Below are 16777 nucleotides of genomic sequence, written 5' to 3' on the forward strand. Positions count from 1 at the left end.
TATTTCCATTTGGCCATCTGGGGCTCTCTGGTCTTAATGTCTCCAGGGGAAAAAAATTATGTCTTTGTGAGTCAACTGGCCAAAGGTGTAAACTTGCTTTTTATTTTCCTCATCCATTGTTTAGAAGCAATGCGATTCAGGTTCTATGCAAGGGTTGATAGCAGTTTAAAAACAAATCAGTGCCAGTTCAAGCTAAGGGTAATGTTTATGTTGCCATTAGCTGGGAATTGCTCTGTCCATGAGGCAAGAGAGGGATGTTGTGCTTCTACTAATTTGTTTTGTGGTAGTTAAATGAATAATTGGATACTTAGAATTTTAAGGGGAGACGAGCAGAAATGGAAGAAGGAATGAAAGGGAGGAATGAGACAATAGAATCTGAAAAAGTGTTTGAGTGCTATAGAGATAGTAAGAAAAAGGTAAATTGTTAAAAAGAAAAATTGGGGAAGGCAAGATTGGTTAGTAAGAAGATAATAACAAAGAATTATTCAAATGAACTAGACAAACTAGGAGAACAATCCCAAAAGAAATCGGAAGTGGGGACAATGAAATAAACAGCAATTATTAATAGCAGTTGGCTTTTTGATTTTGGTTACAGGAAGGACCACATATATACAGAGTAGCCTTATGCACCTAGATTTTAAATCAACCCACTCATCCTGAGCCAGAATGATTTTCTGTTAAAATAAACCAGTAGTACTAGTATGGATTAAAAAAAATGGTGTTATGATCCAGATATTTCTACTCTTGCTATGCACAGATTGGCTTAATGTTGAAGTATATAATGATGCTGATTTGAGCTAGAACTACTCTGATTTGCTACTGTTGAAAAATGTTTTGGGCCTCAGGAAGCAAATCTTGGAGCTATTCATGGGAAGAGGGGTCCTGAAAAATAGCTATGCAAGAGGTGCAAAGCAGCTGAGGTTCTGTCTTCCTGCCACCTGTTGCACCTGGGACTAAAGTATGATAGCAGGAACATCCTACCTTTTTCTTCTCCTCTTAACAGCTGATTATGAAGATGAAAGAGCCAATGCTTGACCTGATGTGGGAGCTAAAGCATAGGCTGGAATACAGAGTGGTGTCCTGCTTGCTTTGGAATCTTTAAGGATGCCAGATTTCTAAGCATTGTGCCAGTTCTGGATCTTGTTTTTAAACAGGTGCTCAAAAATTTCATCAGCGTTGACAAAAACACTGTTGTTATTGTTGAGTCTTGCAAGTGGAAAATTGCACCAAGTGTCCTGTGCAGATTGGTCTAGCTTCATAGATCCATGTCTAATGTCGAAAAAGTCTTGATAATCTTCTCTTTTAGAGTGAACAAAGTTTCATCGGTAATTAGGAGTGTGGTGGAAAGACACCAGTTTCAGGTGACAGAACTTCTTCCTTTGTTTACAAAATACTTCCCATCCAACCCCAGTAAAGCTAGACTGTTCTCAGTGAGAAATTCTCTGTGTTGGACAGTTATGTGTTTTTATGCTAGTTAAATCATTTCATTATTTAGCCTACTGTTTCTTTTCATATTGTTTGTTTTAAAATTCTTGCCAGTTGGGGTAGGACATGACTGAGGGGTGAATGTTGCTGTGCTTGGAGAACAATATTGATGTTCTAGGAGGGAAGGAATAGATAGGTGTTTTTGAAAAGTGGATTCTCAGTTGGCTGGTAAAATTGGTATATGAATGGAAATTCGTGGCTTCAGAACTATGTGCTTGCATCCCATTGAATTTTGGTTTTAGTTTTTCCTTACAACTATGATACTACACTTTGACTTTCTGAAAGCTTCTGTAGGATTTTACTCAAAGAATCGTCGTTGATGGGGTTTTCTCCAAGTTTCTGTGCTGCCCTGGTGAGTAGACAGTGTCAGTTAGAGCTGGCTATCATTGCTTATTCTGTTTGACATTCAGTTTATTTCCATTTATTTCATAAATAGGGTTTGCCTTTTTTCTCTTCTGTTTACACGGTAGGTAGGTGTTTAGGAACAGCATGTCAGCAGTTTGTACTGTGACTTGTTGACATTGACAAATGGAAACAGGGAATTATCTTGCCTTGCCTGTGTGGTTTAATCGCATCTTTGTTTCCAAAAAAACCTTCCCAAATATTGCACTGTATTTGCCCTTAGAATACTATAAATTTGATATTTTATTTTTTTATTGCTGTATGTGAAACTCAGACTTTTTATTGTCTGAAAGGAGGGAGTTTGTCACACCAACCTTCAATAGTGTATTGCTGTTCAGAACAGCATATGAACATTCTAAACATTTGCTTTGAAGTATCTAAGACAAATGTATGAACCTGTCAGACTGGGTCTAATGGAAAGTCTGCTATGAAAGTTGGTGGCCTGGTTGTCTTAGGAGATAAATAACGAACAAGGCCTTCTTGGTATCATACTGTCCTCTGATCCCTATACTGGTGGTTGAAATCTTATGAATGTAGCATAATCTTTTTCAAAACCAGTCACTGATCACTACAATTCTGCTGAACGATTATTTAACTTCGGTTATTTTTTTACATAGATCGCACTCAACATATCCTTACATTGACAGAAAAGATTCTGTCATACAGAATTGTTTATGCCAAGCATGGCAGGGAACAATTTTAGAATTGAAGGGAGTATCTGCATTGTAGAGGTACCTGAATATGCATTGATGTAACTTTGTTGACTGTGGTGGAGAAATTTGAACTGTTTGCTCTTAGTATTTTGTGGATAAACGTTTGTTCTGTGAATAGAGGATTCTAGTCTGGTAATCCAACACCTTGAGCTCTAATATTTATTAGGAAAAAAAGTTAAAAAGGGGTTAGTCAATGATTTTCTGCTATAAATTCCTTTGCATTCAAGAGCATGGTAGAGGAAAACTGTCTGAGAACTTTGCCGTGCTGTTGATTATTCTCTGCTCTTATTGCTTGGCTGTTAATTGAATGCATGTTGTTTATTTTCACTAACACCCCTAGAGGCCCTGAGGGAATATCGAGTGTCGCAGAGTGATAAAGCTAATATTTACTGAGCCCTTAAAACAAGAAGGGAGTGGTTGCTTATTTAATGGGGATCTAAATTAGTGTGTTGGAGAATATAGGATACTAATATAGTTAAATGATATTTTAATCTGTACTCTGGGTACTGGTTACTTTTATGATAAGGAAAATGTGAAGGAGAAGGTTGTATGGTATATTCCTGCAATGTTATTATCTACATATTTAGGGTCATGACATTAAAAATAATGTCTTTGTAGTCTTGACAGACTAACTATTGTGATTAAAGGAATCAGTTCTACTAACTTTTTCAATACTACAGTCTAAATCTGTATTGAATTTTATTTTGTGCATGTTGTTAGTAGTCTGTCACGTAGATGTAGGCAGAAGAACCTTCTCACGATTCATCCTCTGTGGTCTTCACCCTTTCCACAGTGATATAAATATATAACCCTATTCATGCTATTTCTAGTTTACTTGGTTTTTTCCCCCCAGTTTATTTATTTATTTTTAATCCTCTTGGGGCTTGACTTCAGTGAAGTAAATGAAAATGTTGCCATAGTCTTTAATTGACTTTTTGGATTACTTCCTAAACGTATCTTCCGATATCAAAATATCACTTAGTACACATATGGGACAATTATAGGAATATAAATGTGATATAGAAACAAGAAAACAGTAAATCTTGTATTTACTTCACAGGTAATTTAATAGCAGAATAAATGTTTGCCTATTCGTACTACAGCTTTAATGCTGGAGCTCTGGTGACCCTGTTTTCAAGCAAAAAGAGTAATTTACCTTTTCTTTCTGTGTATGTTTGACATTTTTAGCATAATTCAGATCTTTGTTATAACCATTCTATTAACAGAACTTGCGTATTCTCATTGTTTCAGAATATTTGCATTATTTTGCTATTGCATTTTTAACTCCGTGTGCTCTTAACAGCTATTTCTAATAACAATGTGACTGACTCATCTCTTTGGGTCTGGATGAATGGAAAGCTGGCAGAAAAAATAGTTCTTGCCCATTTGAGTTCTCTCAGGCAGTGCAAGGGTTTTGTGAGGCCTTTAGGCTTTTATTCCCCTGTATGTGTAAATACATATTTAGATTTTTTTTTCTGCGATTACTCTATCTTGATCTTTTCAGATGCCACATCAACAAGAGATTTGTTAAATGCACACCACTAATTTGATGTAGGACGCATTTTGTCAGTGTGACATTCATTTTTAATGTGTTTTTTTTTCACAGTAAAAGCTTTTGTATTCTTTATTTTTTTTTTAAATCCGTGGCTTGAGGGGCTTTTTTTATTTCTTTTTTTCTTTCCATTTTTTTCCCCCTTGCATTGAGAACTTAAATGACTAGTGAAAGAACATAAATGCCTTGCTTCATTACTTTATGTAGGTTAGTTGTGTATCCTTTTAACAGTATTCAGTAAAAGCTGATTATTAGGTCAACAGTGTATTGGTCTACTTTCATAAACCCACAAAAAATAAATTGAAGAAATAAGTTTCCAAAGTTCTGCTTAAAGGAATGATTCTGCAAATGTGAATTCTTAAGATGACTTTAGTATTTTCTATGTATAAGAAAATAATTTTCCTATCATCTAGTACCTGATCCTGCAACTTTGATATACAGTGGCAGGAATCTGCCACACTTTGGAGCCCCTGTGGGACTCTGCACAGTGCAGATCTGTGTTCCCTCCCAGAAAGCTGGTCTGGGATTGTGGTGTTCTGTACCAAGGAAGGACCCTTGTTTTGGACATAAATGCTTTTTAAAAATAATCTCTTCAGGTATGGATATTGTCACTTAGGTTTGTTTCGGTTTGAGCGTATGAATGACATCTTATTCAAATCTGTGTAACATCTTCTAATATGACTATCACAGTACCTTTGAAATACAAAGGATGTATGCACCTTGCTTCTTTTTGCATAAATTAGTAGCCTTTTTAATAAGAGAAGTGACCTTCTCTTATTATGTTGAAGCTGGCTGGAATGCTCGTCAGACCAAATCCATGGACACTGTTGGCATGCATTGATTTAAAAAGTGCTTAATTGTATGTCATACTTCTGGTTTAACATGAAGTTTTCTGCTGTTTAAAATGACAACTTAATTTGATATTCTTCTGTTTCAGACATCCTTAGCTACACGTTTTGCTCAAGAAACATTTGGAAAACAGTACAGACAAACCATAGGATTGGACTTCTTCTTGAAAAGGATAGTATTGCCAGGTAAGAGAATAAAAAGTAGCACTGAAAGGTTGGGCAGGAGTAAGACTTGCAGAAGCAGATTCTTCAAAGTAATGTGTACCAAATAAGCTTAGCACAGTGCTTTTTATGACAAATTAAATCAGGTTATTCAGAGAAAATTTTGTAAGTATGTTCTTGCCAGGTGACAAAGGGTTATGCATTTGCAACTTACATCTTTAAATAAAACACTGAATTCAAATAAAAGGAATGCTATCTATATTAACGATTTTTATTATCTCTATGTGAGTGTACTCGCTGTCCATGTGGATAGTGTAACATACAACAATGAAATGGAACTTTAAATATATTCATTCAAAAAGTATTTGTGCTTTGAAAGAAATAGATTTTATTTTATTTTATTTTTTTAATGAAATACACAACTTGTATTTGAGTTGTGTGAGAGAAGCATAATGCAGCTATGGAATTGCAGCGCTCTAATATGTGAATGCTGTTTTATGCAAGGCAGCATGAAATTGCTGGCATTTAATAGACCACTAAAATTTAGGGTCCCTCGACACTCATAAAAATACAGTTTGAGCATTCAAGATGTTTCAGTTCAGGACTGCAAAGAAACTATTTAGATGCCAGTTGCAGCACACTGCATGGAAAATGAAAAGAAATAATTAAAAAAGAATAGTTGCTGGTAGAAGTTTGTCTCTGAACAATTGGGGGTTTGAAATAAGTCTTTTCATTGATTTTGTGTTTGCTTAGTTTTGAAGTATGCAAGTATTTCATTAAATGAATTTTCTTCTGGCTTCAAAAGTCAGAAGAAGATAGCAAAATATGTGTAATTATTAAATGTTGTAGTGAGGTTTGATAAAGTTGATGTGAGTTCTGTCTCTTTTCCTTGTGGAGGACGAGGAGGGAAGCAAAGCAGAAATGAAGCATTTTAGCTGTAGCCTGAAGTTATAAGAAATATATACAGTTCTTGGACTTATTTTGTTAAAATTATATTGCAAATAATTTCTTCATTATGTTTATATATTTTGATAAGTGAAACAGAATAATCTTTTCAGACTATTCCTGCATTCGCTATTTTGGTTTGGCAATTTTGCTGTACTTTTTTAGTATCTGATGAGTGATAAAGTACCAAATTTCAGTGCTTATTTCTCCATAAAATCGACAGAATAATTTTTTTTATTGTCCTACTCATGCCTCTAAAAATACCAGTGTGTATAATACTTAACAGCAGTCTTGCAAGTGGAATGTGTACACAAATCATGTAGTGTGCATGCTGAGAACTTGTATTTTGCAAGTTTTTTTCCAGCTGTTAAGCATACAGAAGTTATTAGTATGTTACTGGGATTCTAAATATTCTTGTGGAGTAGAAAATTTGGAAAATTATCAACTATTGATTCATTCATGTTTTACTTTCTTCTAGTTTATTTTGTAGTAAAATCAGAATGTTTTATAGCACCATATAGCACCAAAACGGCAACAAAGTCTGTACATCTATTTTCCTCATTTATCACTAACAAAATAGTAATGTCTGTGGAATGTATTCATGTTCAGAAAGAAGCAGTTTTCTGTAGATTGTCATTCTGGTTTTGCCTATGCCCATATATGTGTTTAGGTATCTATGGATTTCTGTGTTTTATAGGTAAGCTGAACTGGTGGTGGGGAGTGAGGGAAAGAAGAGGGAGGGAGGTAAAATTTCTAAATACTGGAATGGGAAGCATTACTTAAGTAAGTGGATTTTTCTAATTTCTTGATTAGTTCTGGGTTTGCAGAGCTGCTGTATTTACTTGAAAAGTTAATTCATACCGTTGCACAGAAATGATAATATGTATATCAACAGGAAAACCCCCTCAATTTCTCTAATTTAGTAGGAGAATTGGTGCATAACTGTGGTTCAGTAGTTGAATTTTTTTTCTTGCAAACAAAGTTTTCAGAAGTTAAAGTTAATGATTTCTAGAATTGCACATAAGTTTACATTAGCCCACTTTAGAAATGTATTTTAGGTTGTAAAATAAAGTACTGCTTTTCTGTTTTTGGGGCTTTTTTAAAAATAAGAGTGTTATTTGTCTCCAGTTTTAGTAACTGATGCAGTTTTGCAATGAAAATAAGTATTTTACACGGTAAAAAAATATGGCTTAGTACAAACAGGAAAACCTTTGATTAATTTTGAACAAAGCGACTTTCGGTGTTCAACTGTTGGCAAATTCTCTTCTTGCAGTTTGTTAAAAATATTTTTTTTTTCAAATGCAAATCAATTTCAGTATATTTATTGATGCAGTGTCTTGTGTAGTCTGGATGCAACCGTGGTGTAGATTTTACTGCTTATATAGCGTATCTGTTAGTCAGAGGGTCTGCTGATGGAGATTCTTAAGAGCCATAGTTGAATACTTTTAGGAGGGCTGTGGGTGCAGTCCGGTAAACAGGATTCTTCTGTTAAAAGGTTTTTTTTTTTTAAGTCAGTGCAAAAAGTGGGCAGACTCGTGTTTTTAGTTTCATCTTGATTGTGCAGCACTTCAAGTAAGGTTAACCAGTGCAACAAGTATACTTCTGCAGAATCACTACTGAGTCAGCCCAGTGGCTTCAGTTCATACCAGAAGCAATCTAGATACTTGCACTGTGTTGCCTCAATTTAACTTTGCACTTGTGTTTTCTGCAGAGCAAAGAAGTACTAATGTTTTCTTGTTCCATATCAGCATATTGCATATTATTTTTATGGGATTGTTTAGTTATTTTTATTGGTATGTTAAACTTGTTTCTAAATTTTTAAGTCTTTTTATACGTGGTTTCTTTTTGTTGTCGTTTTCCAGCTTGCATGTTCCTCCTAAATCTATGCAAACATAGAACATTTCAAACTCTTTGCAGAAAACTTCATGTGCTACTATCATAGTTGTTAATTAAGTATTTGCTAGGCACGTTGTCTGGAGTTTTTCTTCGGTCAGAATAATTCTAATATCATTCTTTTACCCTTAAAATCAATTTCTGAACACAAAAATATTATGGTACCTAACTGAAAAAAAAAAAAAAAGAAAAAGGAAATGAAGGATTTTGCACTGGAGATGATCAGCATGAATTTTAGTAGTTAGTGAGGTCTTACTGAAGAATCACTTCACCTTAAATGAACATTCCAATCTTTTTTTTTCCAGTTTCTTTTTTTTTCTGCTGTAGTGAAGGGAAATAAATAATTCATAACAGTAGATTTTTAAGTTGAACAGCCACTCTTATACCGTTTAATTTAACTTCCTGCATTAAATTTTCTCAGATAATTTCATACAGTTACCCAGATACTAAGCCCAGTATGCTGTGCGTAATTACTACTCTTAGGAGGAAAAATGAAGTTAGAAAATTTTTAAAGCATTTGAACACAAAATTAGGCATCTGAAAATTGTTGAGTTTGAAAGTGATAATGTTTATAAAGTATTTTTCTCAAGTATCTGGCATGAATGACATGGTAAATTTCCAGAACAATACAACCAACCAAGTTAGGGGTAGAACACTGCAGTGTGGTGAGCCTTTGAGCATGTTTAGTTTATTTACCCACTGAGGATGCGTGGTCATTTCTGACTGCGGATTGGGCAGCTTATCCATGCCGGATGCTTTATGGAAGACTTTCCTGCTTTGCAGTCAGTTATGTTCTAAGCTTTAAAAATAATTAATGCATAATATATGCACTGTCAAAAGAAATAAGCTTTTTATTCTATGAAAAGAAAAAAGCTTTTTATTCTGTTTTTATTGAACTGCAACATTTATGATGTATTTATTGTATTACACATAGAAATTCTTTATCTTACTGTTAGATAAAATGCAGTGTACCTTAAAAATACTGAGTAGATTGTCTCACATTCATCTCTATATATTTGAAAGCAAAGCAACAGTTTAGGAAATCTGCACTTTTAATCAGATTGAAGCGAGATGCTTCATGAAAATAAAATGTGGTATATTTAATACTACATATAGCATGTATTCAGCTATATGGTTCTAATTTATTGTTTATATTTACTGAGTTCTGGGATATTTCTATGGAGCACACTTCCTTACGTAACTAATATGACTGTGTTATAAATTGTGGAATAGATCACATTGTGTAAAATAAAGTTGTGAATAAGAAAATAATTGAATTAAGAGTGTACCTTTCTTAGCAGTCAAAAATGATTTGTTCTTTTTCACTCGACTCTCAATTGTTGTGACGTGGAATTTGTTGCCCTTTTTTTTTTTTTTAAATCGAGGAGTAAAATCAGTAGGGGGTTATGATTATTTGTGAGTATATAGAATTGTTATTAACATGGAAGTCATGTGAGTTTTATGTAGGCTAGAAAAATTTTCATCAGACCTCACTGTATTAAAGTTTGGTGCTTCCAGGTAATCAGTACAGTTTTGAAAACAGTTTTCACCATGCAACATGATCCAAATTATACTTTACTATGTTTGTGTGTGTGTGTGTGTGTGTGTGTTTAGTCTGTGAGTTTGAGTTATTAGCTTGCAAAATATGTATGACTTGATATTAAATATTCTGTATTTTCACGATTTTTTGTTTCTTTGTTTTTGAAAGCCTGTTACCGCTTTCAGTGTAGCTTAAAAACTGTTTAGAGGAGAAAAGAAGATCTATTCTTGGTGTAGATCCTTCAAAGATGAAAATGGACATCTAAATCACATACAGTTTAGTTGCCAGCTTTGGGGTAGTAGGTGGAGGAAATAATCATAGTTTTGCATCCTCAAGTTAGATGTGTGTCAGTATTTACATTTTTAATTTTTTTAACTGTATAGTACTAAGAGCATCACTACGAAATGCAGTTACTGTGAAGATTTTCCCCACTTCTAGATTTGTAAAGAAAACTTGGAGAGAGGTAGGGAAGGGACACAGCATGTGAAATAATGTGGTGAAGTTGGCATTAATTATATTACCTTTCAATTCCAACTACTGTGCTTTAGAACTCTTTCTGTAAAATTTTATAGTTTTCTTCAGTGAAGTATGGTATATAATTTCTAGTCAGGAATGTTATACTAAGCAATTCCAGTTATTTTTCTGTTAGTGTTAAATATGTTAATATCTAGCTGTAGTTTTACTGCATCTTAACGTAGCTGGACACAAGTGAGTTTTTTTAACTGACACATTCATCTTTGTGTTGAAATTAATTCAGTTACTATTTATTGTATACTTGTAAAAGCTATTGCTGTTGATATACTAGATCTGTGTTACCTGCTGTGATAATATATCTTTAATTTTATTTGTATTTAAATTTTCCAGGTTACCCAATATCTGTATCATTTTCTTTTTCAGGTAATTTGAATGTTACTCTTCAAGTGTGGGATGTAGGGGGACAAACGATAGGAGGCAAAATGCTGGATAAATATATTTATGGAGCTCAGGTACAGTATAAATCACGGTAATAGTATCTATAGTAATTATATGAAATTCCCTGAAAGTTTCTTCTTAAAATTATACATATCTTGTAGGTTATTATATTGTAAATCTCAAAAATGTTGAATCACTGCTTAACCTAAACTTAATTCATATTAATATGCACATCTAAGTTTTTTATTTTGTTAATTTTTTAGAGCTGACTTAAAAAGCAAAGCACGAGTACGCATTTGTAGATCTGAATAACTCTTAAGAACAGATGTATGTATGTTTCCATGCTTTGTGTCTTGAGTTAAGAAAAGCAATCATAGTAAATAAAAGGCTATTTGGATATCCACATGGCAGATATAGAGTGGCTGCTTTTAGTACAGGTGCCTCCTGGGGGGAAAAGTAGAAGGAGGAAATTAAGGGCAATCCTACACCATTAAACTTATACATGCAACTGGGGTTATAAGAGGGCAAACAAAAGGAGGCAACCAGGTAGCTAAATATTTTTGCAGAACTCCTATCCAGTGGAAATTAATTTTATCTGGAGGTTAACTAAGCAACTTAAAGTGAATGGTAGGATTAAGTAAGAGCTAAATATTATAAAAGTATCTAGAGTTATGAGATGATTTTGGAGGATGTACTATATGCCAAACTTCTTAATGTGAGCGATCCTAAAGTATACTCTGTTCTTTAATTTGGAGTTTGTGATGAGAACAATAGGCATAACCTGTTTTATTATATAATGTTAAATTTATCTAAAAAGAAAATGAATGCACATAATTTTCCCCTAGTGCTTTAGGCAATAGGAGTATGGAATCCTAAAACTTACTGGACAGAAACTTTGTACTAACAAGTACAGCACAGTAATGGCTAATTAAGGAGACCAGGATTTATTAATTAATGGGATAAAGACAAACTTGTCAATTTAACATTCTGTCACTTTCAAAAAATGTCTGAATGTTTGTAACTGTTGCATCTGTTTTATAGCATTTTCTTATTTTTTAATAAAAAAAAAAATAATTGCTGCCCTGTTAAAAATCTACCAAGCAACAGAAGAAAGTGGCTTCCATGACAGAGAATTTGATTGATCACAAATTGTTGCCATATGCCCAAAGTAAACTTGAAGGAAATAAAAGGCTATTAACTTCTTCTGTATTGAATTTGGTGATAATCTTAGCAGTTTCTTATCAGCAATAGCAGGTCAAAGAGTTAATACCAGTGCCCCAAAATAGTGAAAAAGTGGATATCAGTAAGCCTAAAGTTACAAAAGTTTGACTTTCAGTCATTCTGAGCACATTAACAGAAAACTCCTACATCAAAGCTGTTCTCCTTTAATCTTCCCCCAGCCCTTATTGTAACCCTATTGTTTTGGTTTTTTTTTTAAATGTACTAATAGCTGTTTTCTCTCCCATTGTCTGTAATAGGCTTCTTATCATCAAACCTGACTTGTAACACACTTTTCTGTTAGCTTTGTAAAAGCATCCTGTTAAAGACGCATGAAACTATCCTTATTTTCATCAATTCGTGAAACACTACAAATAATTCAGAAGGGCACTGTGTTCAGCGTATTTCTAGGTAGAAGCTTATTTCATGTTGAACATCTGTGGCTTTTTAGAAGAAAAAGAGGAAGTAGGAGTATTTAGAAAGAAAAATTATTATAGGTATGTATAAAAATTCCTGTAAATGGAGAGCAAAGCAGCAAGAGAGTAACTGGGAATAGCTAGCATGTAATTAGGAATGATTAAGTGTTGCCCAACCAACCTGAGTGCCTTCTGTGGTTAGATGATTGGCTCTGTGGGGAGGAGAGCAGTGGATGTCATTTACCTTGACTTCAGCAAGGTCTTTGATGTAATCTCCCATAATATTATTACAGACAAAGTGTAGAGGTACAGACGAGATGGATGGACCATAAGGTGAATGTAAAACTGAATGGACAGCTGGACTTAAAGGGAGATGGTCCACTGCTCAGTCTATTACTAGTGTGTGGTTATAAGGCGTATTCCTTAGGGCTTGGTACTGAGGTTATGTCTTATTAATTCTTTGAACAGTGGAACAAATCATTGTTTGCAAATGGCACCAAGCTGGTGATGGATGGTCATTGTGCTGGAACGCAGAGCTGCTATTGAGAGACCGTTAGCTGTCTTAGAGCAGTTTTTTCGCTACCTGTTTCTAATCTGGTGTTGCTGCATCCTGTCTTGGTAGCTGCATTTCACAGATGGGTCAGAAGAACTCTGCAAATTGCGGGGGGAAAGGAGCTCTCTGATCTATGTAAATAAAAGGTGCTAATAAACAGCTTTCTGTCAGGGGTGATTAAAACTGACACATTTATCTCAGAATTGAGAGAGGCTAGTAGTAATTGTATAGTCAGTTACCACAGCTGAACTGATGGACAGTAGCTCATTCTGTTACAGCAATTTAATCGTGTGCGTTTGAGTGACCATATCCTCTGTATTAGCAAAGACAGCTATGGTTAAGTATATGTAGACCTTAAGCTGTTTTCACTTGTAAAAATAGCATTTTTGCAGATGTGCAGATATGCTATGCATTATGATATCTTGTATCATAATGAAGTTACTCTTTGCTAAAATGAATTATCTGTGACTAGAAAAAATATTTTAGAAATTTGGTCTGACATATTTCATAAATATTAATGAAAGTATGAAAGTTAATTTAGTACCTTTATACTAAAGTCAGTCATAGGATGAGGGCAGCTGAGGATAAATCTGAAGAAGAAAACATATGGTTTTAATTAGTATTTTCTGTAGCTTTATTTTATTGTGACAGATCTTGACATAAACTTGACACCTTTTAAATGTTGATTGTCTAGTGTGAATATATTGCCTGGTTACAACACTTCCATAATAGCAGTTCTGCTGTATAATAGTACCACTGCTGTTTGCATGGTAAATATTTCGGAACCACTCCCATCTCTTACCTGTAATTGCTGCCTCTACCCACATACCTAATTTAAAGTATCTTTAAGAGCTGGCATATGCTACCCCATAAATTGGCTTGTTAATAGAATAAAAGTATTGCAGACCCTTCCTTCTCCAGAGACCAGCAAATCATTCCTGCAATATTCTCACTTTCCAGTGACCTATTTTTTAAAATACTCTGTAATTCCAAAACAAAAAGCACTCACATATGCACTAATACAGGCAGAATGTCTCTCTTACTAGAGTGCAGTTATGCAAGCAGGGACTATTTGCCATGTTGCTGGAGACTAGAGAATTAACATGCTGTTCTTGGCATGTTGTCCGCCATGTGTTTCAAACCTTTTTCATGGCAGGGAAATGGGCTACTTCTATGTAAAAAGGCCAGTGTTAATTTTCCACCTTAATTGCGCATACATAAGAGGGAAACAACAGCTTTTATACCATTTGCTTGTTCTGTACTCCATATACTGTGGAAAATATACGGGTTTTTTTTTGTGATGGGATTTCAATGTTAAATAAAAAAAGTTGAAATGAATTTTAGCTTTGAGTTATGACTAGTCCTTCATTAGTTACGTATATCATACAAAGTTACTTGTAGAGCGCTGTTGTGGCAGAAATCAAAGCAAGAAATATTTTTTATGACCTGGATGCCATGCTGCCTTTTCTTACATCTCTAAGATGTCATACCTGCTGTCTTTGTTTCTTAAGCATAGCAAATATTGACAAGATTTAAAAAAAGAGTGGTTAAGAAAAGAATATGCTTTAGAGGAAATCTTTTAGATCATGGAGAAGGGGTCCCAGAGGAAGTAAGGTGAGCTCCAGTAGCAAACTATGTTCAATGATATCTTTCATGGTAAATCCACTGTGAATTTCCTTTCTTCCAGACGTGTAGGTAGGCTGCACTTGGCTAAAGGACATGTAGCAGAATAGCATTTTTAAGAAGAATTAGTTAGAATGAGAGTTGGCCAATCTTAAATGCTCAGATTCTAACTTTATCTTATATCTAATTCTGATAAAACTTTTCAGTGCTGAAGATGGTTTAGGTAGTCTGCTCTGTTTTTCTGCAAGCTGCTGAGAGAACTTGGCTGCTGGTGAAAGAAGCATGCCATGTGCACTTCGTTATTTACAGCATTCAACCTTATGTCTGAGGTTTTTTAACTTTTACAATACCTGTCCTTCAGCTTGTGTTTCTTCTTTTCCACTGAGCATTTAACATCAAGTATACCCTTTCTAAAGCAAGTCTGATGTTATGGAAGACAAATATATGCATGCACAGGCACTTGCATAGTTATAAAAATAGTCAAGAAAAGTTAACTGAAATGCAAGATAGGAAGGAAGAAATTGTACAGAAGTTGAAAGAGGAAAAGTGGGTATTTAGTATTGGATTTCATTGGTAAAGAAGAAAAGATAGCAAGGGAGAAGATGTGTGAGAGTTCTTAATTTCTTTGAGGGAACTGGTGAAAGCTGTTCCACAGAAATTAATAGCAGCCATATAAATATAACAATGAAGAACTAATTTTTCCAAGAGTTGATGGCATTGAAGCTAGAAATAGATTTGTATTGCTATCACAGGGAAGTAGGAATTGAAAGGATTTAGGGAGGATCTGTTAGCCTCTTCTGAGGCTATACGTGTATAAAGTTTATTTCATTTTTATCAGCCGTCAAAAATCCTCCAGTGTTGGTGACTATTTCTGAAGGTGGTATATTTCAGAGCTTTACTATTCTTACTGTCTATGGGTTTGCTTTTTTTATTTTTCCTAATATGTACCCTTGCTATAGTCTTCTTGCTGAAGTTAAACCTGTTGCTTCATGTCATATTGATCACAAAATCGTAAGAAAGTTCAAGGTGGAAGGGATCTCAGTAGGTCTAGTCAAGCCTCCTGCTCAGTATAGGGTCAGCTGTGTAGAAGGCTCTATCCACTTGTTCCTTCTTGAAAACCTCTGAGGATGGAGACTGAGCAACCTCTTTGGACAACGTATTTGACTGCTTGATTCTCCTCCTGGTGAAAAAACCTATTCCTTATATCTAATTTGAATTTCTCTTGTTTCAGTTTATGCCCGTTGTTTCATCCTCCTACCATGCACTTGCGTGGCTTCATCTCCTTTATAGCTTCCTCATGGGTATGGAAAGGCTGCTTTTGGGTTCTCCCAGGGCCACATCCTCTTCATGCTGAAGAATTCTGGTTCCCTCAGCTCTTCCTTATAGGATAAGTGTCCAGTCTTAGAATTTTGGCGGCCCATCACTTTATTGATCTCTTGAGGGGGCTGAGAGTGGATGTATTCCTTCAGATATGATCTAGCAAGTGCTGAGTAGAATGAAATAGATCCCTTGATCTCGTGGCTGTGCTTCTGCTAATACAGCCCCAGGATCATGTTGGCCATTGTTGTTTCCAGGGATCATTGTTGGCTCATATGTGGCTTGCTGTCTACCATGACCTGCAGGTCATTTTCAGTTGCTCCCTAGCCAGTCAGTCCCCCCAGCTTGTATTGTTTATTTATCCCTAGATACAGGGCTTTGCATTTGTCCTGGTTGAATATTGAAAGGTTCCTGTTTGCCCATTCCTTCAGCATGTCTGAATGGTAGCCCTGCCCTCGGGTGTTTTGGCTGGTCCTCCCAAGTTAGTGTCACCTGCAGCCTATATATAAGAGCATATAAAAAGATAACTGTTATCTTATCTTGAAACATCTATCAGCATCATCATACCTGCCATCAGTGTTGCATTAAAATACAAGGATTTTTTCAGATTTCTGATGTCAGTCATGCTTTCTGAACCTCCGACACTGTTACTGGTCTCTTCTAGTCTACCCTTTTCTTGACATTTAATGTCCAAAGCTGAATGCATTATTTCACCTGGAATATTTCATGTCAGTGTGATATTTGCCTTCTTGCTATAAAATAAGCTTGACGTGTTCAACTGTGATCTACTATAACTCCTTGATCCTGTTGTATGGAAACTGTTACAAAGCCAGATGTTTCCTATTGTGCAGGTGATTATTGCTTCCTTTGAACTTGTCATGGTACTTATTGAATTGCATCCTGTTATTTTTAGCTTGTTTCTCATCACATAATCTAAACTCTCCTCAAATAATCCTGCGGTCTCTACCAGTTTGTTGTCATCTGTGAAATTAATTTAAGAAGCGTGCATCCTATTTTGTGATCGAAGACACTCTTCATGAAACTATGAAGTAAAGCTTGGCCCAGACAAATGCCTGAAAACACTTGACTTGAAAAAAATCTCTTCTGCTGACAGTGGGTCATTGAACCAGCTAGTTTTGTATGCATTATATTGGGGTCTTCTTTTAGAATATTTGTGCAAATTTTATGTAAGGGACAG

At 35.0% G+C, this 16777-nt stretch overlaps 1 protein-coding gene across 1 annotated transcript in view; it reads left to right on the top strand.

Moving 5' to 3' along the window:
• Positions 1-335: 335 nt before the first annotated feature.
• Positions 336-16777, top strand: part of RAB28 (RAB28, member RAS oncogene family) — a 57590-nt gene continuing 41148 nt past the window's right edge. The window contains exons 1-3 of the mRNA XM_010018454.1: positions 336-416; positions 5090-5186; positions 10438-10526. Of these exons, the coding sequence (XP_010016756.1) occupies positions 336-416; positions 5090-5186; positions 10438-10526 (267 nt within the window). The remainder of the gene's footprint in view (positions 417-5089; positions 5187-10437; positions 10527-16777) is intronic.

Source organism: Nestor notabilis, unplaced genomic scaffold, assembly GCF_000696875.1.
Source record: "Nestor notabilis isolate BGI_N333 unplaced genomic scaffold, ASM69687v1 scaffold2177, whole genome shotgun sequence".
Lineage (NCBI taxonomy): Eukaryota > Metazoa > Chordata > Aves > Psittaciformes > Psittacidae > Nestor > Nestor notabilis.